At 42.4% G+C, this 25,350-nt stretch overlaps 1 protein-coding gene across 1 annotated transcript; it reads left to right on the top strand.

The window, feature by feature from the left end:
* The first annotated feature begins 39 nt into the window (after positions 1-39).
* Positions 40-25,170, top strand: NAT10 (N-acetyltransferase 10). The gene is made up of 28 exons (XM_061343502.1): positions 40-298; positions 2,338-2,429; positions 3,062-3,233; positions 3,541-3,663; positions 4,797-4,858; positions 5,683-5,797; positions 7,314-7,421; positions 8,278-8,411; positions 8,800-8,893; positions 9,260-9,358; positions 9,909-10,045; positions 11,149-11,273; positions 11,575-11,725; positions 12,236-12,332; positions 13,100-13,216; positions 13,903-14,004; positions 14,112-14,186; positions 14,617-14,733; positions 14,911-15,044; positions 17,301-17,349; positions 18,274-18,367; positions 18,460-18,570; positions 19,377-19,549; positions 19,954-20,073; positions 20,820-20,918; positions 21,321-21,394; positions 23,870-23,953; positions 25,002-25,170. Exons 1-28 carry the CDS (start codon positions 191-193, stop codon positions 25,093-25,095), a joined length of 3,060 nt encoding a protein of 1,019 aa, XP_061199486.1. The 5' UTR covers positions 40-190; the 3' UTR covers positions 25,096-25,170.
* Positions 25,171-25,350: the final 180 nt, after the last annotated feature.

Below are 25,350 nucleotides of genomic sequence, written 5' to 3'. Positions count from 1 at the left end.
CCACGTGGTTTGGCGCGAGCTGCCGGCCCTATCCGATTGCTGTTTGAGGCGGGGGCTAGGGGTAGCGCTCGGCTCGGCTCGGCTCGGCTCGGCTCGGCTCGGCTCGGCTCGGCTCGGCTCGGCTCGGCTCGGCTCGGCTCGGCTCGGCTCGGCGGCCCCTTCGTGAGGGAGCCGTTCGCGCCCCGCAGCCATGCAGCGGCGGAAGGTTGACAACCGCATTCGGGTGCTGATCGAGAATGGGGTGGCGGAGCGGCAGCGGGCCCTCTTCGTGGTGGTCGGCGACCGCGGCAAGGACCAGGTGAGCCTCTGCCGCGGGATGGTGCGGTACTGAACGGGGCCTCGGGTGAACGGGTGGTCTGTGAGCGCCCGGAACCGGGTTTTACCTCAGTAAATCCAGGCGGAGGGCGGTGGAGTGCATTGAAGAGGTGTCGTGCCTCAGCCTGACTGGGGGAACTCGTCTCAAGGCTCAGAATCATCACGGTTGGAAGGGGCCTCTGGACATCATCTAGTCCAAGGCAGGGCCACCCAGAGCAGGTACAGAGGAACGTGCCCACGGTGGGGTTTGAATGTGTCCAGAGAGGAGGACTCCACCTCAGTGGAGCAGCCTGTTCCAGTGCTCTGCCACCCGCAATGTAGAGAAGTTCTGACTCATGTTGAGGTGAAACTTGTGGTTCAGTTTATGGTCATTGCTCCTCGTCCTGTCACTGGGCACCACTGGAAAGAGTCTGGTATCATCCTCCTGGCACCTGCCTTTGAGTTACTGATCTGCATTGGTGAGATCCCCTCAGTCTGCTCTTCTCCACACTTAACAGACCCAGCTTCACAATCTCTCCTCACAAGAGGGGTGATCCAGACCCCTGAGCATCCCTGCAGCCTCTGCTGGAGGATAGCTCCTTGTCTGTCTTGCACTGAAGATCCCAGACTGGGCACAGTGCTCCAGATGTGGCCTCAGCAGGGTTGAGTAGAGGGGGAGGATCACCTCTAAGTGAATTTGAAGGAAAAGGGGCCTTAGAAGTGGTTTAGGAGACTTTGCCCTTCAACATCTGTTTGAGAAACACATGAATATTACATTAAAAAAAGCTATAGGCAGATTGGAATTGTGTTTGTGTTTTGTTTTTTTTTTTAAACTGGGCAAAATACATTTCATTTTCTGGCTAACTTGAGCAATTTTTCCTGTTTCAGTTCTGTCATAAGGTACTATGAGTTTGCCCTCAAGTGGTGTTTCATGTACAAAGTCATCTTTCAGATGTCATCACACCAGGACCTGGGCTGGACCTACTCAGTAGTGTTGTATGAAAGACATGAACCACTAGATTTCTCTTGAGACTCTAGACTTGTGTTTTTTGAGTGGAAAGGGGAGGAACAGCATGGCAAAGCCATGATATTTTAGGGTAAGTCGGTTCAGTTATCTCCAGTTAATGAGGGAAGGATAAACTAGTCAGAAAAAAACTTAGGAAATAACAGTCAGGTGGCTTTACAAGAAAGTTGCCATAGAATCATGGAATCAACCAGGTTGGAAAAGACCTTTCAGAGCATCAACCGTTCCCCAGCACTGCCAAGGCCACCACTAACCCATAGCACTGAGGCCTTGTCTCCACGTTGTGTGAACACTTCCAGGGACGGTGACTGCAGCCCTGCCCTGGGCAGCCTGTTCCAATGCCTGAGCACCCTCTGGGGCAGGTTCCTCAGCTCCATCTAAACCTGCCCTGGTGCAGCTTGAGGCTGGTTCCTCTTGTCCCATCCCTTGTTCTTGGGGAGCAGAGCCCAGACCCCTCCTGGCTCCATCCTCCTGTCAGGCAGTTGTAGGGGGTTGTCATTCATTTACTGCTCAAGTGGATGGTTGAATTCTGGTGGGACATCTTTTGAGTCTGGTTGCGTTCAGGGTTTTCATTGATTCCAAAGCAGCAGGAATGTGCAGGATATGAAGCAGTGAGGTGGGATGCCATACCTGCTAGCAGATAAAGATTCAGAGGGAAATCTTGTGAAACTGTGGAAGTCTGAAATACATTGTCGTACATCTCTATTAAAGTCACAAATAGCAGGAACTGTATTTAGCCTGGAATAATCTATTTGTGCAGTTGTTAGAGTTCTGCCAGAGCGCTAAGGAGTACTCTGGTTAGGTGTACTTTGGTGTTTTCAGTGTCATGCAGCCCTGGAGAAGGTTTAGTTGCATGGGTCTATGTAAAAAGGAGCATACAACATGTCAAGGGATCCTTCTGTTTTGCAAAGGGCTGCTTGGTAAACATGTATCTGTAAAATCAAGTATAGAAAAGAATTTTGCTCTTCAATGTTATCTTATGAGCCCAGTTATTGATGACCGTTCCTGTGTTTTGGCAGGTGGTTATACTCCATCACATGTTGTCCAAAGCAACTGTAAAGGCCAGACCCTCTGTCCTGTGGTGTTACAAAAAGGAGCTGGGCTTTAGCAGGTAAGATACATCCTATGACTTGTGCTGCGGTCACTGCTCTGTGTGAAGCAAAAGCTCTGTGACTGGTCTCCTGTGTGTAGGTTGTGTGACTTGGTTGTAATGAGAACCAGGATTAGTTCTTGGAGGAGTTACAGGAAGTTTGGTCTTCCAGAACTAAAACTTGGTTACTGTAATACAGCTGACACCAGCACTAGGTACCTTTGGTTTCCTTTTGAAGCTCTAATACTAATTCAGTTGTCCTGGGTCAATCTCCCCCTCACCTTTTGAAACTCAGAAGGCCCAAACTTTAATTCCTGAGCTTCTCAGCCTCAGCCATATTTAGGACTGAGTGCAGAGTAAGCATTGGAATACCTACAATTTGAAAAAATGCTTAAATTTTAGTTCTTAGATTTGTGGCATTCTTGCAGTCTGCACACAAAGGCAGTTACCTGGCACTACTTGATTCTGATGAAGCACTTTGGTTTCTTGCAAACCCAGCTGATTCTGAGTGATACCCACCATGCTGGGCTGCTGGCACATGGGAACACACCGTGAAAGCAGCAATTGTGGTATAAGATAGACATGAACCTAGGCCTGAAGGCGCTGTTCTCAAACCCTTTTTCAAGAAACTTGTGTATAATTGTGTTCTCCAGCCACCGGAAGAAGAGGATGAGACAACTGCAGAAGAAGATTAAAAGTGGAACTTTAAACATAAAGCAAGATGATCCTTTTGAGTTGTTCATAGCAGCCACAAACATTCGCTACTGCTATTACAATGAGACTCACAAGATTCTTGGCAACACTTTTGGCATGTGTGTACTTCAGGTAAGGAGTCAGCCTTTTGACTTAAAAGGGACATTGTACAAGTATCAGTGGCTTTCAGCGTAAAAGCTGCAGGAACAGTATTTGTTGCTTCTGTTACTTATATTATGATGGTCTCGTGTATCTTTTACAAGTTTTGTGAGGGTGGCATAGCCTTGTTGGTTGAATTTTAATGGGACAGTGGTTAATGCAGACATTAAGCATGAGTTAAACTTTGAGGAATAATGTTTTTAGTCTTTCTGTGCCTTTTAGTAGGTGCTGGTTGCACTGATAAACTCTTGGCAACTTCAGAGTTGTATTTATTTCCCAGGATTTTGAAGCCTTGACTCCAAACCTGCTCGCTAGAACTATTGAAACAGTAGAAGGTGGTGGAATTGTGGTGATTCTCCTGAGGACTATGAACTCACTGAAGCAGCTCTATACAATGACCATGGTATGTTCAATGTTATGTGTCTCTTTTGTTTGAGCAGGTACATCGTGGCAATGCTAAGCGAGTTTCTTTTGCTTTTGTTATGGGCTGTGATCTTTCTTCCATCATCTTCCATGCTCCTTCATTCATCTGTGATTAAATATCTTATGCTTAGGCATTTCTCTGTCTTGAAATTACAGTTACAAAGAAGAGAAGGCTGTCATTTAGAAATACAGGTGTGATATTTTGTTTCACAATAGTTTTGGAAAGTATTTATTCTATCTGCTCATGTAACAGCAAGTCAAGTAAGAAATAGGCCCTTTGATGGTTCTGTGACCTGTTGCTAGGTAAAACAAGCTTCACAATTACTGTATATTTTTAGAAACAAATGATTCACACCGAGTATACTTAACCTAGAGAAGGAACTCTTTCCTTTAATAATAACGCCAGTAAGTGAATTAAAGTGACAGACTATGTTTTCTTAGCATCTCTGAAGTGTTTGAAATGTTCTGTACCTGGCAGAGTTGACCTTTAAGTCAGGCAAGGACAAGTAAGACCATTGTGAAAGAATTGTTGGGAAAAGTATATTTTTAAAAAGTATATGGAAAATGCAGATGTTTCACAACAAACAAAAAATCAGAATCCTGCCTGGGATGCAGTGTTAGTGGAAAGGGGGAATAGTCCACAGGCGTGGAAGAGAATCCCAAACTGGTTTGACTGGGAAGGGATCTGAAAGCTCATCTAGTTCCAACCCCTGCCATGGGCAGGGACACCTTCCACTAGAGCAGGTTGCTCCAAACCCCTGTGTTCAACCTGGCCTTGAACACTGCCAAGGATGGGGCAGCCACAGCTTCTCTGGACAACCTGTGCCTGTGCCTCAGCACCCTCACAGGAAAGAACTTCTTTCTAATATCTCATCTAAATCTCCCCTCTCTCCATTTAAAACCATTCCCCCTTGTCTTGTCTGTATGCTTCCTTGTCAAAAGTCCCTCTCCAGATTCCTTGTAGGCCCCCTTTGAGTGTGATTATCCAGCCAGTTCCTTATCCACCAAATGGTCCATCCATCAAATCCATGCCAATGTACCATGAGTAATGATCTTGGACATAACCACTGTTACTGCTGTTCCTTCTTCAGACTGACTCTCTTTCTGTTTCAGGATGTCCACTCTCGGTACAGAACAGAGGCACACCAGGATGTGGTAGGACGGTTCAATGAGAGGTAAGTTATTAGGAGTGTAAAGGGTCAGAGCTGTACATCCGAGGAAAACAGCTGCAACAACATCTTATATTCTTATTAGGGAAGCATCTTGTAGGTTTGCCTGGGAATAGGGCTTCTTGGCTGCATCAGTGAAGTTCTCATGTACTGTTCTGGAAATGAATGGTTTGTTATTGGAGGGATTATATCCAGACTTTTGGCATGTGTTACAAGGGATACATGCAAATAGGCCCAAATTTGTAAACTGTTCTGAGTTCCTTTCTTGAAGTGGTCTGTGGAAACATGCTTCAGATGCACCAAAGTTCAGACACTGCACTATTGTAAAACATAAAACTGATGAGTGTGGAGCATTCTGTGTGATTGTAGAAATGTCTTGTCAAGGTGTTCTCCCTGCTTTTGTTGTATAGAAGCAGCAGCTTTTACTGAGTGAGCCCTACCTCCAGCCACAGGGAAATTGCAGAAATCAGTCTTTAGTATGCAGGTGGTTACAGGATGTCAGACATTAGGATGAATAACCAGCACTGAGTGCAGTCTTTGGGGGCCACAGTACTGTGGATTCAAGTTATACAGTTTTATGCAGCCGCCTCCTGTTTAAATGATCTCTGGGTATATGATCTTCAGTTAGTCTTCATTGGAGACATCCTGGTAAGAGAATACCTGTTTTGTGTGAGTGATCCTGATTTTATGGTGGGAGGCATATTACCAGTTGTAGCTCAGCTGTAAGTAGCTGTAGCTGTAAATACTAGGTCTGGGTTTAGCAAAGAGCTTATATTAACCACAAAAATTCAGTTGTGTTTTTACTGAGTTGCCTTTGCTTCACTGCCCAGGTTCATTCTGTCTCTGGCCTCATGCAAGAACTGCATTGTGATTGATGATCAGCTCAATATCTTGCCCATCTCCAGTCACATTGCGAATATCACACCAGTTCCACCACAGTCTCAGGTCAGTAACCAGTGTCAGCAGTTTTCCGTGGGAGAAATTGGTTTGAGTTAACTATGGTGCGTTAAGGAAGCTTTCCTTTCACCTTCCTTTATATCAAATCATGGTCTTGCAGAGAGGAATTAGAATATACTGCAGAAGTTACAGCTGGTATGGGTGAAGCATGGGAAGTTGTCTTTCTTTCCTCTCCTTTCTCCTTTCCTTTCTCCTTTCCTTTCTCCTTTCCTTTCTCCTTTCCTTTCTCCTTTCCTTTCTCCTTTCCTTTCTGCTTTCCTTTCTGCTTTCCTTTCTGCTTTCCTTTCTGCTTTCCTTTCTCCTTTCCTTTCTCCTTTCCTTTCTCCTTTCCTTTCTCCTTTCCTTTCTCCTTTCCTTTCTCCTTTCCTTTCTCCTTTCCTTTCTCCTTTCCTTTCTCCTTTCCTTTCTCCTTTCCTTTCTCCTTTCCTTTCTCCTTTCCTTTCTCCTTTCCTTTCTCCTTTCCTTTCTCCTTTCCTTTCTCCTTTCCTTTCTCCTTTCCTTTCTCCTTCCCTTTCCTCCTTGCTTTTTTCTCTGTCACAGATTTTTGTGTGTGTTCTTGCCTGTATTTATTGATTTTGCTCTGTTGCTGTTTAGCCAAATGAAGTGAAACTTAATATCTGTGCTTGCTGTTTCAGAAGTGCATAGAGAAATTTCAAGCTGATGGGCAGTTGGGATGAGGCAAATAAAAAGACCTTTTGATGGTTGGAGGGTGGGAAAACACTTCGGAAATAAGCATATTACAAGCTCAGGAGACCCCTGAAACCTAAAAGTTGTGGTGGTTGTTTCTGAGCTACACATGCCACATCTCAGGAAGTATTCACTGAATACAAACCAGACATAGTTTGCACTGTTAGAAATACATTCTTTTATCACTTTCAGCTGTAGACAAAGGTAAAATGGAACCAGTTTTAGACAGAAATCTTTAAGCTTTTGAACTGTTTTGTGTGTCTTAATACCAACTTCGATTCTGTCAGAGATGGTAAAAACACTCTTAACAGAGCAGTGATTTTAAAAAACAATTCCCCCTTAGCATTAGAATAATACTGACAGCAGCACAAAGGCTTATTTGTTAGATGGATAGACTGATGCCTTTGGATTTTTAAGTGTCAATAAGGAAAATCAAATAATTTCCATTTAAAATGAATTGCTTTTGCATCCAAGTTTATTGTCTGACTTTGAAACTCTTATATTGCTTTGAAAATTGATGTATTGCTGCTACAGTAGTTTTCTCCCCTGCATGGCAATATGTACACCTTCTGTGACAAGTACAACAAAAATCATAGCCTGAAGACTGAAAAATGAATTAAATTCTTCAGAAATGGTCCCTTCTTCCTAGCAGTGCTGTTCTCCAGTCACCATGTACTGAAATATCCTTTCTTTGGTTTCTTCCAAGCTTGAGGAAGGCAGGTTATCCACATCTTGTGTAACCATTCTACTGAAGATGCCTTAAAATTGAAATATTAAATGTGTAGTTGTGCCCAAGTTTACTAATCCTGTCTTACAGGAAGATAGCCTCCGGCCACAGGACGTGGAGCTGAAAGAACTGAAGGAGAGCTTGCAGGATACACAGCCTGTAGGAGTTTTGGTGGATGGCTGTAAAACCCTGGATCAGGTTGGTGTGGTGTTTACATCTGAGATCTCTGTGCTTGACAGGTTGCCTTAGCGTGTCTCATTGTGCATGTGATCAAATCTGAGTGTGAATAGTGATGGATCTGGGCTTAGAATTTCCTTGAAAAATCAGTTGGAGATAGCAGCTCAGTGGCAGTATCAGTGATTTTCTTCTTGAAGTTGAGAATAAGTGGAAGGAAGAGAATGGATACAGGAAGCTCATCTGGAGAAGTCCACATGTAAAAAGATGATGAGCTCTCAGGGTTTGAAATAAGCAGGAAACTTAACCTGAAGTTTCTATTCATTTCAGTTTCAAATAGGAAATGAAAATGCATATTGTCTTTTAATATGCCCCTATTCCTGCCTCCCTTACATGTTTTTTACTCTAGTTTGAAAATCACTGACTAGTGCAAAGGAAGGCCCTCTTGCAGTTATCTTTCTTGTTTTGGGAGTATCCACTGAGAAGCTGCAGTTCAGCCTGGTGGCTCCCAGAGCTGCGCAGTGCATAAGCCCTTTTACAGGCCTTCTCACTGCTTGGGTTTGTTCATCAGCCTCCTGTGAGAGCAGTGTGCCTCTTCCCGTCTTGGTGAATATGCTCTGTGGTCAACGGGATTGTGGTAGTAATTGAGAGTTGCTGTACTGGTTGTTGATCTGTGTTTAGACTTGAGTAATTTCAAGGACTCCGTGGGTAAAGATTACCACTTCTTGCATATTATTCACTCGGGTTTTAATGTTCTGCTCTCCTATCTTGTCTTTTTCTTCCTTTCTCCTGTTCTAGGAAAGAAGACGTATAGTAGTGGTAAGTGTAAGTAATGCAGTTTAAACACAGCTGATGTTTGGTTTCCATTTTCTTTTATCAGGCAAAAGCAGTTCTAAAATTCATTGAAGCCATTTCTGAGAAGACTCTGCAGAGCACTGTGGCATTAACAGCAGCCAGGGGACGGGGTAAATCTGCTGCTTTGGGACTGGCTATTGCTGGAGCAGTAGCTTTTGGGTGAGTGATTTCCCCCCCTGTCTCCCAGGCTTGATGTGCAACGAGTTTGAAAGAAAAGGTGACAGGATCTGAATATACTTGTAATTTACTCAAGTACTGTGTCCCTCCTTTTTATTCTTCTTCTATCTTTTGATTGCTGCATACACTGATATTCAAGTTTTTCTATCTTATAGTAATAAAACCCCCTCAATCTTTAAAAAGCAAAATAATCACACATAATAAATAAGTGGCCAAAGGAATCTGCTGTGGTTTGATTAATAGGTAAAATCAACCCCTCATAGAAAACATTCTATTTAGTATACATACATAGTTAGTGTACATACTTAATATGTATATGTAAAATCTGTTAGAAAAAGAGTTAAAACTCCTGCTTTATTTTTCTGTGCAGTTACTCCAATATCTTTGTCACATCTCCAAGCCCTGATAACCTTCACACTCTCTTTGAGTTCATCTTTAAAGGCTTTGATGCGCTGCAGTACCAGGTAAGGAGATCGGACTGTTTTACAGTACTTTCATAGCAGTCCTGTTTTAGGATGGGTTTTGCATCTCATCTGTTTTTTTTGCTTACATGTATCGGCTATCAACCTTTTGGTAGTGTTCTGCAAAAATGAGTCATAGTACAGTTATGTTTCCTTCTCTGTTTTTAAGCTGGGTAAAACAGTTTCTTTGTAAAATAGTTTTTAACATAAGTGATTTCTCAGTTCTCAGACCTCTGAAGCTTTTGTTATATGAGTTTTTAACTGGAATCTGAAATAACTGTGTTGTCTTAGTGAGCTTATTTTGATGATAATGGTAAACAATACTTAGATCTTGGCTTGTTCTTACTGTTTAACAATGTTTTCTTTCAGGAACATCTGGACTATGAGATTGTTCAGTCTTTAAATCCAGAGTTTAACAAGGCTGTTGTCAGGGTGAATGTGTTCAAGGAGCACAGACAGACCATTCAGGTAACTGGCCTCTTTTGCACTCTTTCCTGTCTACTTTTTCTCCTAACTGTTGGCTTTACCCATGCTTGTTTTGACTGTAAGCATGTGCATTTTATGTGATGTGTAACTGTTCTGATTGATTTTGTTTTAAAGCCAGACCTTTTTTTCTGGTGAGAGACTTTCACAAAATACCTTGCTTCTTTCTGTGAATAACTTGTGGATTACAAAGCTTCCTTAATGGCTTGTGGGTTTCTTAAAACAAAAGCAAAGGAAGGTGAAAGAGACAGTGAACGAAGAGCATGTGTTTCTAGTGATGAGATTTCCTTCATTTTTATGATCTCTGCAGATAAGTTTGTGTGGGAATACACAAAACAAGATGTGTGACCCTTGTTAGGGTAACATGAGCCCTCTCCCAACTATTTGTTTTCATGTCTCTGTCTCTGGCTTGGTGGTCCTGGAGAACAGGGACCTAAAACAGCTTTTCAAGGCATCAATTCTGCCAACTCTGACGTCTCCCTAATTCCCAGATGCGCTGTTGATGACAGTGATGGTGTAATCTCATTCCCTGCAGTACATACACCCTGCTGATTCTGTGAAGCTGGGTCAGGCCGAACTTGTTGTGATTGATGAAGCTGCTGCCATTCCTCTACCCCTGGTGAAGAACCTGCTGGGCCCTTATCTTGTTTTCATGGCTTCTACAATCAACGGGTAAGGTTTGAGCAGCAACTTCCTACCTGAGAAAGCAGTTGTGCAAGTGCCAGTGGACCATTTCTTATCTACAGTACATTTTTTTATTACACTGTTACATCAGGTCATGCTAATTCCTGATCTGTTGTGGAACTGCTCCTTAAAATAACCAAGAGTCAGTTCTTGAACTTGCTGCTTTCCTTTTCTTATGGACTTGCACCTTCTCTGTTCTGCTGCAAGGAGTAAATACATAAACAGAATTCTGTAGTCTGCTAGGAAAGAGGGAAGAATCACATCTTCCTTACCATATCATGAGACTGAGAAAGCGACAGGCTAGGCTGCCCTGTCCTACATGCAAAAGAACATAGAATCATAGAATAGTTAGGGTTGGAAAGGACCTTAACATCATCCACTTTCAACCCCCTGCCATGGGCAGGGACACCTCACACTAAACCATGTCACCCAAGGCTCTGTCCAACCTGGCCTTGAGCACCGCCACAGATGGAGCATTCACAGCTTCCCTGGGCAACCCATTCCAGTGCCTCACCACCCTCACAGTAAATAACTTCTATCCTTATATCCAATCTAAACCTCTCCTGTTTAAGTTTAAACCCATCACCCCTTGTCCTGTCACTACAGTCCCTAATGAAGAGTCCATCCCCAGCATCCTTATAGGCCCCCTTCGCATACTGGAAGGCTGCTCTGAGATCTCCATGCAGCCTTCTCTTCTCTAGGCCGAACAGCCCAACTTTCTCAGCCTGTCTCCATACAGGAGGTGCTCCAGTTCCCTGATCATCCTCGTGGCCTCCTCTGGACTTGTTCCAACAGTTCCATGTCCTTTTTATGTTGAGGACACCAGAACTGCACACAATACTCCAAGTGAGGTCTCAGGAGAGCGGAGTAGAGGGGCAGGATCACCTCCTTCAACCTGCTGGTCACGCTCCTTTTGATGCAGCCCAGGATACGGTTGGCTTTCTGGGCTGCAAGCATCAAAAGGATTCTCACAGATGGTTGAGGCCCTCACAGGGCTCTGGATGGCAGCCTAGTTCTGTCCTGAAGCTTCTCCGTGCTCAGGGTTCCTGTTTGATTATTTGCTTCACACTTTTTTGTCTCCTGCTTTTCAGGTATGAGGGTACTGGTCGATCACTGTCTCTGAAGCTCATTCAGCAGCTCCGTCAGCAGAGTGCACAGACTCAAATCACCATGACAGCAGAGAACAAATCTACAGCTACAGCTAAACTCGCCTCAGGTATTCCATTGTGGTCTGCACTGGTGTATGATAGTAACCTCCAGTGCTGCTGCTGGCAAGCCCTGTGGGTATCCCATGTGTCCATGTACTTCGCAGCTGGAGGGTGATGGTATGGGAAAATGAAGGAATTCTCCTCTGTTTTTTCCTCATGATTTTCAGCTGTAAAGGCTTTTAAGGAATGAAAGCTGTGTAAGTAATGATGTTCTAATCTGGGAGCCCTTCAAAGGACACTAATCTTACTGGGTTCTTTGCTAGCTGTAACTTCCAACACTAGATGCTCTTCCCTGGAATCTCTCTGCAGCTCGTATGTTGCATGAAATCTCCCTCCATGAGTCAATCAGATATGCCCCTGGAGACCCAGTTGAAAAGTGGCTGAATGATCTGCTGTGCCTGGACTGTCTGAACATCACCAGAATCATCTCTGGCTGCCCACTGCCTGAGGCTTGTGACCTGTATCCTTACTCAAGTGTTGTGCTCTCATCACAGTATTCTTGCAGGTGAAGGCGGCTTTTGCAAGCTGGTTAATAGTGGGTTCTCCAGCTAATGTGATAACCTCAGCACATGATCTTTTGGCAGAAGTCTATTAAGACCATACTTCAGGAGTTAAGTTCTTACCACTGCCCTTTAGGACTGGTGCTGTGTCTTACCAGGACATTACCAAACTCCAGTTTTACTGCAGAGATGACCCAAAAGAAGGGTTAAATGAAGGGAAATCCTTGCTGGAGTTATAAAAGGATTAGCTTTACAGTGGGAGGATGCGAAGGCTATGACTGCTGGCCAAAGTCACTCATTCTGTGGATAGAACTGTAGAGTCTAAGAGCATAAGCCAGCATGGAGTCCAAGTCTGTACTGAAAATACTTCTAAACCAACAAGGAGCTTGTCGTGGTTTAAACCCAGCCAGACAGCTACTGCTAAACCCAGGACAGAGCTTTTGCCTTGTTTCCTTAACCCCTGTGGTTAGATATTATGTAAATAGAGACACACTGTTTTGTTACCACAGAGCATCAGAAGTTTTTCTGCAGAGATTGATGGCCCTCTATGTGGCTTCACACTACAAGGTAAAGCTCATGCTACTTCTGTCAAAATTTCAGCTAGGAATGTTATGGAGGGAGCAATGTTTGTTATGACGGTCTAATTAAATTGGCCTAATTGAGGTTTCTGAACAGCTTCTGTTGCTTCTTATGTACAGATCTGTATTCTTCTTTCTCTGATAAAGAAAAAAGGAGAGATCTCTTCCCTGGTCTTGGCTGAATATACTGGGTTTACAGATACCTGGAATATTTTCGTTTTGAGAAATTGTTGACTAAGTTCTAGATGAGCCTACAAACTTGTCAGAACACTATCAGTGATGAACCTCTTTTGCAGTTCTCTTTACTGTATTCTAGTAGCCTCAAGTTAACCGAAAGAATAGTACCATTGTTCTACTGAAAAGAGTAATAGTTCATCTCAAGGTTTCAGGACCATGGGTGACTAGTAAGTCACTAGTGAATGGTGAAGTCCATAAATACTGAGTACTAAACATATGACACTTAAAATTCTTTAAGGTTTGGTAGTTCAAGAGGTAAGTAGCTATATAAAAATAGAAAGTTCAGTTGTATACATATCAAAACAGGAGGTTTCACGTGAGAAAAACAGATGCTGCCTATGAGTTTTAACAGCCATGAAGTGGCCTGTGAGCTTCTTATCCATCAGTATTGTACTAGTTCCAAGTTTCTTAACAGCCCTAAATTCAGACAACAGAGGAGCCAGCTACTGATGTTACATTGGACTTTGAAGATCTTCTTATGGAATAATTCTTTATTTCTGGTATGTCTTTACCCTCCAGAACTCACCCAATGACCTCCAGATGCTGTCTGATGCTCCTGCCCATCATCTTTTTTGCCTTTTGCCACCTGTTCCACCTACCCAGAATTCATTACCAGAAGTTCTTGCTGTTGTTCAGGTAAGAGAGCAGAGTGTATCTGTGAAGTGAGCTGTACCGTACACTGCTGTGAGGCACTATACTCAGTGTAGTATGACAGGAGTGTACTAGCTAGGAGTAATTGGTACCTTAGGCTGAGAAGTCTTCTGAGGAGCTAAACTGCTTCAAGAGATGACTTTGTCCTCCCATTTCAGCTTCCTGCAAGGAAAGTTGGTTCACTGGTTCACTCTGCTAATCCCTTGTTTCTAGCACTCCTCTTATTTGCAGTAGGACTGCAAAAATGCAAACTCCTCAGGTGTACATGCTTAGAGATGTAGGAATATTTCACCCCTTGTCTGTTTCGTATCTGACTGTATCCTTTCTTCCTTAAAAACACAGATTCTCAATCATCTGTGTGATGCAGCTAGTTAGATCTGCTGTTTATTAAAAGAAAAAGCCCCATTTACATGAAAAATACATGACATTTACAGAGAAATATTGGTGGGATGAGCTTTTATGTTTGCTGTTTATAGGCTTTTTGAGACAGCTTTTAGGGGCAGAGCCTGCTGGTGCATATATGTTTGCTCATCATGTTGCAGAGCAGGGGATCACATGAAATGTCAGTACTGCACAATGGGCTCAACAACTGAGTATAAGTTTTGATTCTGTTGTAATGGGGGGACTGTAGGAGAAAACATTTATTAATGGTCTTTTACCTTTTCTGGCAGGTGTGCATGGAGGGAGAGATCTCTCGCCAATCTATCATGAACAGCCTTTCTAGGGGAAAGAAAGCTTCTGGTGATCTTATTCCCTGGACCATTTCAGAGCAGGTGAACAATTTGGCTATGTGCTCACACCCAAGCTAGATTTCAGTGCTGTTTATTATTTCCATAGTACCCATGCCTGTTCCTTAAATTGACTTTTGTCTCTTATGCAGTTCCAAGATCCGGACTTCGGGGGCCTCTCTGGTGGCCGTGTTGTTCGTATTGCAGTTCATCCGGATTATCAGGGGGTAAAGTATTTTTTGGAACCCAGTTGTTTTTAGCATGTTAAACCTGGGGACTGAGCCAGCAGCAGTAACAGAATGAGGTCAGGTACACACAAGTGGTCAGATGACCAGCAGGCTGGGGCACTGCTTTCCCCTGGGAGGTAGCAAACCAGTGCCAGCATCCTGAGCAGCAGTATACAGTCCAGATCCAGTGTTATTTATTGTGAGATTGACAAATGTTCACAGTGGTGTTTGGCATTCTCTGAGTGCCAAAGTTAACCACCAAGAATTATTACACAGGCCTAAACTGGGCTCTCAGTGTGATTTCAGACATCCAGGTTCTGTAGTGTTCTTCATGGAGCTGCTGTGTAGCAAAGATGATGTGTTTTTGCAGTGACTGAGTGATCTCTGCACTGATTTTGTTTGCTTACAATGTATTGTTCCTACTTCACAGATGGGCTACGGCAGCAGAGCTCTGACTTTACTGCAGATGTACTATGAGGGCAAATTCCCATGTTTGGAAGAAAAACCAGTTCAAAAGCCAAAAGAAATTGCAACTGTAAGCAGTGAGGTATGGAGCTCAGTACATTTCCTGTATTTTCTGTTGCACTAAGCTGTTTGTCACTGTAAGTCTTGATAATAATTTCTCCCTGTAAAGAGAAAATACTCATTTTTTATGCAGGAGAAAAGATGTCATTTTCAGATTCTGTGAGGATTGCTACTAACCCATTTCCACTTTCTTTTTCAGACTGTTAGTTTATTAGAAGAGGTTATGACACCTCGGAAAGACTTGCCTCCTCTTCTTCTCAAACTGAGTGAGAGACAAGCTGAAAGCCTGGACTATTTAGGAGTGTCTTATGGCCTAACACCAAAATTACTCAAGTAAGACATTATTCTATTTGGTAGTTATATAGTGCAAAAATATGACTATAAATTATAATGATATATATTATTATTATTATTCTCACCACCTTCACACTAAGAACTTCTTCCATATATCTAACCTGAACTTCCCCTGTTTCAGTTTAAACCCATCACTCTATTTCCTATCACTCTCAGCCCTGATGAAGAGTCCCTCTCCAGCATCCTTGTAGCCCCCTTCAGACACTGGAAGCTGCTCTGAGGTCTCCACACAGCTTCTCTTCTCCAGGCTGAACAGCCCCAATGTTCTCAGCCTGTCTTTGTATGGGCAGTGCTCCAGTCCCCTAATCATCCTCGTGGCCTCCTCTGGACTTGCTCCAACAGCTCCATGTCCTTCTTATGTTAAGGACACCAGGCCACAGCGCTCCAAGTGGTGTCTCACAAGAGCAGAGTATATGAATATCTATATTATGAATGAATATTTTACACCTTGGATATTCTTTTATCTCTATGTATTTCACTTGGTTTCTAAAACCATTTCTCCTGTAAGACTTGATGTACAGTAAGGTTGATCCTAAGTGCATTCTTCAGGGTAGCTTTTCCTCAGTCTCCTGAGGGCAAACCCATTCACTTCTTTTTTGTCTCTGTGACCCTTCTTAACAGTAACTAGCTTTAATTGCTGAGTTTTGCTGAGAAGTAAGAGCAGCCTGTAAGAAGTAGAGAAAAGTTAAGTACTACTTCCTGTGACCTGTAGAAGCTTGAGCTGCTGCTGTCTGCAAAGTTAGTTGTTAGTTTCCCAGCTAACATAAATGACTTGCACAAGCAGCTGTGGCTACTTCTTGCTTTTCTTACCATGGAGGATCTGAGTTACTGCAGCAGTAAGTGACTTACTAATTTTTCTTCAGTTTTAGCTCCACCTTCCAACATCATGTTTTATAAAAACGTAGAATTTTGTAATAGATGCAAACTTTTTTAATATTATCATATTCTATGAAACTATCTTGGTTCCTGAGACTTTCTCAGCCATAGACTGGGAAGTTATGAATCCACACATAGTTTAGGAGACAGTTTCAAAGTAATGCAGAATTCCTGCTGTTGCTAGCTTAAAAACAAAGCAGTCATTTATCACCTAAAGCCTTGGCTTCTTGCTGGCATATCCCCACGTGCAGAGGACCTAGGGTGCTGTAGTAGAGATGAGACTGAGTTCAGAAGTGGTAAGAGCAGTGGAGGCCAGTTTGTGACTGACCCAGTCAGTTATTATATGTTACAGCTCTGGTGTTTCAGATACAGGGGCTGTAGCCTGCTTTGTTCCATGGTGAGTATGCTGCAAAGTTCATGCCAAAATGTGACGGTGACTTATTAAGCTATGGAGGAGAGCATCAGAAATGAATGATTCTTGTGAAATAGTCTCAATCTTTGTAACTTATAAAGGAAATGGCTCAGATGTCTTCATCTGAATGATCCCTCTCAGGGCAGAGAGGGAGAATAAAGGGTTTTACTACTTTCTTTTAGTTATTTGACTGTTAGCTTTGTGGGATAGATAAAAAAGGAGGAAGAGTGGGATAGGGTACACTCTAGGGCTTCCTGCTGAAATCTGTAACATGCTGCACAGCTGATGAGTGAGTAGTCATCCCATGGCCTGTGGACGTAGGTTGCCAGTGACAGTTGTTCTGGGGCCTGGCTTCTTTCTTTTGTCTGGGATGCCATATGTTTGGTCTCAGCAGGTCTTCTTATACTAGTCCTGGGCAAAATGAATTGGAGGAGCAGTTCACAACTGAGATGCAGGAGGATGGAAAGGGAAGCCAGCAGGATTTTGCTGATCAGTCTGGGGTTCTCCCTGGTCCACAAGTGACTATTTGCAACCTGGAAGTTGCCAGGGAAAATCATCAGTCTTTGAAGTAACTGTAAATCCCCAGGGCATCCCTTAGGAGTCTGTGGTATTATTGGTCAAAATCTGTCTTCCTGTTTCTAAGGGAGGCCCTGGAATCGTGTCAAATGCAATAACTCTTGTGTCATGTCTGTCAGTCTTTGAAAGTTTGTTCATTATCTGGTATCACAGTCATCATTCTTCACTCCTCTAAGTTAGAACCTCCGCCAGTTTGATTGCTGCCGCTACTTTCTGTCTGTGTTCATTAGTGGCAGGCTGTCTTACAGACTTCCACTTACTTTTCAACAGTTGTTCTTGCATGGTAGATAAATTGCATTTAACCACAAGTGTTACTGTAGGATCAACAGCTCTGTCATTCTCAGTGTGTTTTCTCTTTTCCGTTTTCCCAGGTTTTGGAAACGTGCTGGATTTGTGCCAGTTTATCTGAGGCAGACACCAGTAAGTAGCATATTGTTTCTGAATGAAATCCAGCCCTATTGAAATCCCTGGGCAGCTTTCCATTAGCTTCTGTGAGAAGTGAGTTGGTCAGGAAAGTTTCCTGAGGCTACATCTGGTGGTTGGTTTGTGGTCCTTTTTGTTCTTCAGGCTCATAGATAACTAAAGGAGTAAAGTTTTAGGGCTGTAAATGTGGACTTCTAAGTAGTTTGCACTTAGAAAGTACAGCTTTTGAGGGTTAATAATATAGTTATTGGTAAAATACACAAGTGGCCCTTGAACAGACTGCTCTTGTGTTTGTAGGTGTTTACAAAAGATTGCAGTAGCAATTATAGGACTTTCAGGGAGAATTTGTCTCATGTAATTGAATTTTTCTTATGTTTTTCTGGCTCTTGAGATGTATCTGGAATTCCCCAAACTGGTGACTCCTGGTTACCTCAGGAAGCTAAAATCCCTCAGCATTGGGATTTCCCAGACCCTAGGAGCTCATAGGTTTTCCATGAAGGAGTGGTGATCAGTAGGAATGAATACACGCATTCTTGTTGATTTAGAAGACCTTAGCATCAGTTGGGCACAGAGTGCAAAAGGTTCATGGACAGGATGAGTGGATATCAAGGATGCTGGAGAGGGACTCTTCATCAGGGACTGCAGTGATAGGACAAGGAGTGAAGGGTTTAAACTGAAACAGGGGAAGTTCAAGTTAGATATAAGGAAGAAGTTCTTTACTGTGGTGAGGCACTGGAATAGGTTGCCCAGAGAAGTGGTAGATGTTCCATCCCTGGCAGTGTTCAAGTCCAAGTTGGATGGAGTCTTGGGTGACATGGTCTAGTGTGAGCTGTCCCTGCCCATAGCAGGGGGTTGGAACTTGATGATCTTAAGGTCCTTTCCAACCCTAACTATTCTATGATTCTCTGTATTACTTATTAGAATGACCTGACTGGTGAGCATTCATGCATCATGCTGAAGACACTGAACGAAGAGGACACTGAACAGGAGCCTTGGCTTACTGCCTTCTGGAAAGGTAACTTTGACTTTGCTAACACTAGGGAATCTTTTGGACTATTTATTCTAGAGGTCCACAGAAGCTGTTTGTTTTATCATCTTCTCCTATAGATTTTAGGAGGCGGTTCCTTTCTCTGCTTTCCTACCAGTTCAGCACATTCTCGCCTTCGTTGGCTCTGAATATCCTGCAGAACAAAAACATCAAACAGCAGCCCCAGCCACGTGAGTACCCTGGCACATGATGTTCAGTTAGATAGCAGTTTAAAATCCATGTATATGTTTATGAGAGTTCTCAACTACAGGCATTGTGTGATGTCTCCTGTGAAGTGCCATGAATTGCTCTTGGTCAGTCATTGTATTTGTTCCTATTATCCAGAATAATGCTTTTATTTCTAACTAAAAGCTAAGAGGACATTTCCTACCAATGGAAACGAGGAGTGGTGGGGTTTTGATGTTTTGTTGGTTTTTTTACTTCTTTGCTTTCTTGAGCAAAGATTTAAGTAACTCAAAATTAGAGGGCTCCTGACTGTAACAGCTAAATGCATGACAAAACATGGATGGATACTGACACCTGTCAGATCCAGTATGGAATTAAAAGGGAAGCCTTGAATAGCAAGGGTCAATAGGCAGAGCAGCTTGCTCAGGGTCTTAGGAAGAGCATTGTCATAGAAATTTGGAAGTTGGAATGTGATGTCTTTCTAAGAGCGAGGCTTCAGTTCAGCTGCATGCTATTGGGGTCAGTCCAGCACTTGCTGAGGGAAACAGGCAGTATTAAAAAAGGGGCCGGACAAGACAGTTCTAACAGTCACTTCTGGCTTGAAAACTAATTACTCTTTCTCAATATGCCCTGCAGAGGGGAATCCTCTTGAGAGAATCTGGTAATCTCTCTTGTGGGGTTTTAGTATCTGTCTTGCAGAAAGAGTTCTGGTTGCTGCTACAGGGGTACAAAGAATCGTCTTGTAGCTATCCAGGATCTCAGTATTCAAAGAGCAGTCTTGACACTGCTGTCTTTTTCTTGTACCCATCAGCCATCAGCCGTGCTGAATTGGAGTCAGTTTTCATCCCATATGACCTGAAGAGGTTAGAGATGTACTCTCGCAACATGGTGGACTATCATCTCATCATGGATATGGTACCTACCATTGCCAGGATGTTCTTTCTCAACCAGATGGGGGATATCTCTCTCTCTGCTGCACAGTCAGTACGTATCACTGTGAGAACAAGCCATGCGTCACCTCTCTTTGTATATATACTTTTGGAATAGCTTCCTGTTTCATGTCATCTTTAATAGAAGACTTAGTTTCAGTTAATTGCTTCTTTTGTAGTCCTCTTTATGATTTCTCCTGCTTATAGTTTTATTCCACTTTTATCTGTACTTCAGGAGAAAGGCATTTGTCTGTATTAAGCATGGAGTGGCAAATGCCATTTGCAGAGTAATTCAGGTGTGTTCCACTTCATCTGAGCGAAGCTTCAGCTCATACCAAGGAAGCCTTGTATTACTTGAGCAGAGCAAGGACTTGATTAAATGTAAGGAGTGTAGAGAGTAATATGTATTTGTGTATGCTCTAAAATCCTCTATAACTGAAATATATGTTGTTTCCTCAGGCCCTTTTTCTAGGGATTGGCCTACAGCATAAATCTCTAGACCAACTGGAAAAGGAGTTAGAACTGCCCAGCAGTCAGCTGATGGGCCTGTTCAACAGGATCATCCGCAAAGTAGTGCAGGTAATGGCATCATGACAGGCTTTGACTTAGTTGTATTGTACCAATATCTAATTCCAATACTGAGCTCAATCAAAACTGTGTATCTTTAACATGCCCCCAACAACTGACTTCAAATTTCTCTATAAGATGGGAAAATCCAGTGGAAAAATTTATGGCATTTATGTAGTGTTTTCCCAAATAATAGTGCTTATGATGTGTATGATAATTTATTGAGTAATGTGGTGAGTTATCAAATAGTGAGACAGACAAAATACTTACAAACTGCTTGCAATTGCTTGCTGAGCCTAGGGCTTCTAGTCCTCAAGGTTCAGGATACAGTAGTATAGCTGGTGCAGTCTGTCATAGTGACTCACTGGAGAGGTGACTTCCTCAGCATAACACCCTTGAAGAAAATAACATACAAAAAGACATATGCAGCTTTTGGCTGCAAATGTTAATCAAATGATGCTGTGTTAATAAAGTATGTTGTAAACTATGAGTGCTCTACATTTATGTAAATGACATTGAGTACTGATTGATTTATTTTTATACTCTTTATAAAAGCTGTGTATCATTCTGCCTTCAGGAAACAGGCTTGAGCTTTTTATTTCAGTATGATGGAATGTATGCATCAGAAATAAACCGCCGGATAGCATTTGCAAGGTTAGAAGAGTTTCATGGGGACAGACAGCATTTCCTATTTATGTTAGAACAATAACCCAGAAGAAACAGCAAGTCTTACATGTGTTGGCTTATTTCATTTTCAGTTGTTCAACACAGTGCAGGAAAAAGCTGTGGAGGAGCAGATGGCAGCAACAAAAGATATTATAATGGAGCCAACACTGAAGTCTTTAAATGATGACTTGGTAATTATGAACTTTCTTCTTGATACATATGTGAACACTTCATGGAATTCCCTTGAGTGTAGAAGCCTTGTCATCTAGATTTTCTTGGATGGAAAGAATTCCACATCATGTCTGTCACGTTATGGCAGTTGAAACCTGACAGCTTTGTGCTACGTGCTTCTAGTCATGCTTTGTTAATTTGCAACATGGATTTTCTGCAGAATCTACCAAGATGTTTTTATATATTACACATGTATGTATACAAACAGCATAGAAATGAGGTTATATAAAAGTGTGAAGCTTTTCAGGATCATCTGGTATTTGTTTTAGGGCATGTGCTTCTCTTTCAGTGGGAAAAGCATTTCCTTCCATTGCACTGTTGTGCTTAGAACTTAATGCATCCATTGTACTGTCCTGTTGTAGGAAGAAGCTGCGAAGGAATTCCAGGAAAAACACAAGCAAGAAGTGGGGAAGCTGAGGGAAATGGACCTTACACAGTAAGAATTCATCCATTTTAGTCTCAAATCCAGTTTTTCCCTGGTATCTGTTTGAATGCTGGGTCACTAGCACAGTGTGGTGCACAAGGTTGTAGTTGCAGTATCACGATCTCAAACCATCAGAAAATGGGAAATAGCTGTGGGTATTCTCTGCAGTGGCCAGGTAAGATAAGGAGATGCTGCTACACTAATGAAGACCTTGGGTATTGTGTGCCTGACAGCCAATGACTTAGTCTTCCTCAGTCAGCTCTGTTAGCAGCTGCTTTGTTTCACACTCAAAACACTCTCTGCAGTATGAATTAAATTCAGTAATAACTTCAGTTCAAGGCCATTCACCTCTTCACCTCAGTGCATGAAATTCATTGCTTGAGAAGTGTGACATACTCTCAAGAGTTAAGTTACCAACTTCCCTTTTTCTGCTGGCAGTTTGAATGGAAAGCAAAGGTTGTAAGTTGGCAAATCACAGCTGATCAGAGTGGAGCTGTCTGTGGAGCTGTAGAACTGAATTGCTGTTAAGAGTGGGGGCTGGCTCCTTTTTGCAGTCCTGCAAATAGATGTGCTGCAAACAGGAATGCTGGATCAGTCTTCAGCTCTGTCTCAGTACCACTGGCATGAGCTTGAGCACATTAGTCTTTCACCTCTATTCTCTTTTGTCACAGCAGTAGCTCTATGTATCTATGTGTCATTCTTGATCTTGGCTGTGTAGAGTATGTAATATTATACATGTATTAGCTATATAGTTCTGTAATATGGAGTAGTAAAGCAAGCTGCCTGGCTGCGGCCTGTTTGCCGTTTTACAGTCTCCTCTGCTTTTAGAACTAGTCATTCCTCAAACCAGGATGCCCAGTTCCTGTTGTCTGCTATCCAGCTTAACTGTGTGCAACTCAAGTACCTGGCTAATTTTAATATTCTTTAACCAAAAAGCCCCAAAACATCAAAACCTTAAACCAACAGAAAAAGAACCAGCCAGAGCTTCTTTTACTAACTACAGCATGCATTAATGTTTTAGTACATTACATTACTACAAGATGCCTTTTAACTGCTGTAGAGCTTGGTAATTTGTAGGCTATTGAGCTGCTGAACCAGCAGTTTACTTGAAGTGTCAGCAGATGTCTCTTTCTGGACCATCAGGAGTTATACATGCCACTGGTTCTCTCCCTTCTCTCTCTTCTCCCGCTTTTTGTCTTACTAAATCCTGTTTACTATACTGACATCCTAGGAAAGTTGGCAGGTTTGGCTCTAGAATCTGCTAAATCTGAGAAAAGGAATAAAAGCTTCTTTCAATCTTTGGTTGCCTGTTTGAAGATAGGATGAAAATGAATGTGATTTGAAGTGACTTGCAAGTAATTCACATTAGGAAAACAATATCACCATCATTTTTTAAGTTTTAATTCCATTTTTTAGCGTTGGTGGCATTACATACCTGTTTGTCATTTTAGACCATGTTCCCTTTTTCCACCCAGAAGTAGATTTCTGTTTTCCATGAGAAGAGACAGACAAAAATCCATTTTGAACACTTTTCAATACAGGTTATAGAAAACTAATAGAAGAGACAGAGCTGTTCGGTTTGGTTTGAAAAGGCTTTGTCGAGTATTGTTCAGCCTCATATGAACAAAGGCCACTCTATTCTAAACCTCTGAGAACTTGAGATGGAGAGCAACCACTCCATTTTGTTACATGACTGCTTTGCCTAGTTAAATTTGTATGTGATTTCCAAAGTACTTGAACACCAGAACATGAGCTTATTTGAATAGCAATTGTTGCCTTAATTTCTCCTTTCAAAAGAGAGCTGCAGGTCTTCAGCTTTTCCCAGGTTGACGCAGAAGAACTGCACAATTCAAGCTTACTGCTGGTCTAAAAGAAGCTGCTAATTCAGTTAACTTTCATTATGAACCACTGCTTTTTGCATCCTCTTCCTTCACCACCACAACCATCCTTCTCCTCTTTTTTGGAGGGGGGAAAGAAGAAAAACCTACAAGCTTTTATAAAGAAATCTATAGTGAATATAGATCTGATTGTGGTTGTCAGGCTTAAAGCTGTAGTGATGTCTGTCTGTCTAAGTAAAGTGTACTCCACTGCTTTGGGAAGTATAACCTCTGTGGCCTCATTTTTGCTTTCATAACAGATGTCCTCTGCTCAGCCCTCTGCTTTTCTGAGGAGAGGCTTCATAAATCAGTTTTGTGATGTTTACAATGGGGCATGTTCCTGAGAGAGCTCCATTTGACCCTGACCAGCTTTGCAGGGGGACAGTTTTTGGTTGATGTTGACCTACTTTGGACTGAGTCTGCTGAGAGTTGTGACAAGCTATTGTGTATCCCTTTGCCAGTCTAGTTTTGTCTGTATTGCCAAATACTGGTTTGGTTGGCTGCTGAGGCTTTGTTTGTAGAGTATTGTGTGCCTGACAGTATAATCCCCTTATTTTTTTCTCTTTGGCTAGCAATTTTACTTGGATTTTCCTTTACCTTTTTCACTTAGATACATTATCCGGGGTGACGATGAAGAATGGAATGAGGTGCTGAGCAAAGCAGGACAGAATGCTGCTCTTGTCAGTTTGAAAAGGTGAAGAAAGCCAACTTCTGTCTTTATTATAACATTTATCATAAGAGTGAAGCAGATCAAGTGAACTTGGTGTCCTTGATAGATTCCCAGTTTTCCTTGAAAAATGAGGGTATAGATTCTCTGTTGCTCCGTAGTCCTGTCATAATGTAACCTAGTTGCTTATTTAACTCTCTTCTGTTGACATGGTTAAGTCTTGATCCTGATCATGCACAGAAGTTGGTACTCTCTCTCTCTTGAGTCATTTAAAGAAAGAACTCATACCAAGTACCTGTCCCATTTGCTGTGCAAGCTAATGGGTGGGAGCCTATGGTTGTCCCATGGGAGAAAATGGGAATTTGGGGAAAAAGAATTCTGTCAAATGTGAGCTTAAGCCTGCAAAATATTGAGTCCGTGGCTCTGCAGTTCCTTCCTTTTCATTAATCTTTCTTCTGTCTTGCCCAGCTTGGAGCCTTTCCACATCTTTTCCTTGGGGATTTAGAGTTGAGACTTGCCTGTTTGCTTATTTCCCCTTCCTGGGGTGCCTGACAGCTGAAGTAATTATGTGATCTCTCTTCCACCCGTTGTATATTCATAGTTGTTTTCGTGAATGCTGGAAGCTGCAAGTTTCCAGAAGCCTTACAGGAATGAGAGACCTTTGTCAGTGCTTATAAAGACTGAAGCTCTGTCATGTTTGCTAGTGCAGGAGCAGAGCTGTGTACTTAAACTTGTCAGTGGTAATGCTTTTTTCTAGGTACTCTAAATTCCACATGCTCTATATGAATTGCCTTTAGGTCATATAACTTAAAGTCTTAAAAAGCAATGACAAGAGCTAAAAGTCAAGACCTTCTGGGATTCAAATTGGATTACAGCATCTGAAGGCACTAAAAAATCTAGGTCACACTCTTGTTTGTGCTTTCTCTAGCACCAGCGTAAATGACCCAAGAAATTGGAAGTATTTTCTCCCAACCACATTTCTATGTAGACCATTTCCCCCCTTTTACAACAAGAATTTCCCAGCTGGATGGGAATCTGGTGTAGTTTTAACAGATATTTTGTTTCTGTTTCCCAGTGAGAAGAAGAGAAAATTAGAAACAGCAAGAGGTCCCAAGCAACGGAAGAAATTGAAGAAGACTAAAGATCTAAAGCAAAAGTGGAAGAAATGACTTTAGAGCCAATCAATGAACTTGTGAATTAACAAGTGACGGGTCTGTACTTAAGAAGTACTGTTCTCCTTTCAATCTAAAGACTTTTTGGGGGTGAAAGCTGAAGGGAAGGAAAAGCCTTAGAGGCATTTTTAAAGTGTTTGTATATTGGAAGCACAGTGACACTGCCAGGGCACAGTCTGTGAACAGTGTGACTGCAGAGATTGAGTGTGTGACACGCTGGGATGTTACAAGGGTGCTTTAGCAGCTACTGAG

This window comes from Neopsephotus bourkii, unplaced genomic scaffold (assembly GCF_033783945.1).
Source record: "Neopsephotus bourkii isolate Nb327-2 ecotype Australia unplaced genomic scaffold, CSIRO-AGI_Nbou_v1 NB_1825, whole genome shotgun sequence".
Taxonomy (NCBI): Eukaryota; Metazoa; Chordata; class Aves; order Psittaciformes; family Psittacidae; genus Neopsephotus; species Neopsephotus bourkii.
This window is presented reverse-complemented; position numbering and strand designations above follow the sequence as displayed.

Bases quoted from the DNA above. Each gene is read 5' to 3' on its own strand.
- NAT10 (XM_061343502.1), top strand. From the start codon at position 191: ATGCAGCGGCGGAAGGTTGACAACCGCATTCGGGTGCTGATCGAGAAT. The intron at 3,664-4,796 runs GTATGTTCAATG...TTTCTGTTTCAG, and splicing joins AGCTCTATACAATGACCATG to GATGTCCACTCTCGGTACAG. The intron at 14,187-14,616 runs GTAAAGTATTTT...CCTACTTCACAG, and splicing joins TTCATCCGGATTATCAGGGG to ATGGGCTACGGCAGCAGAGC.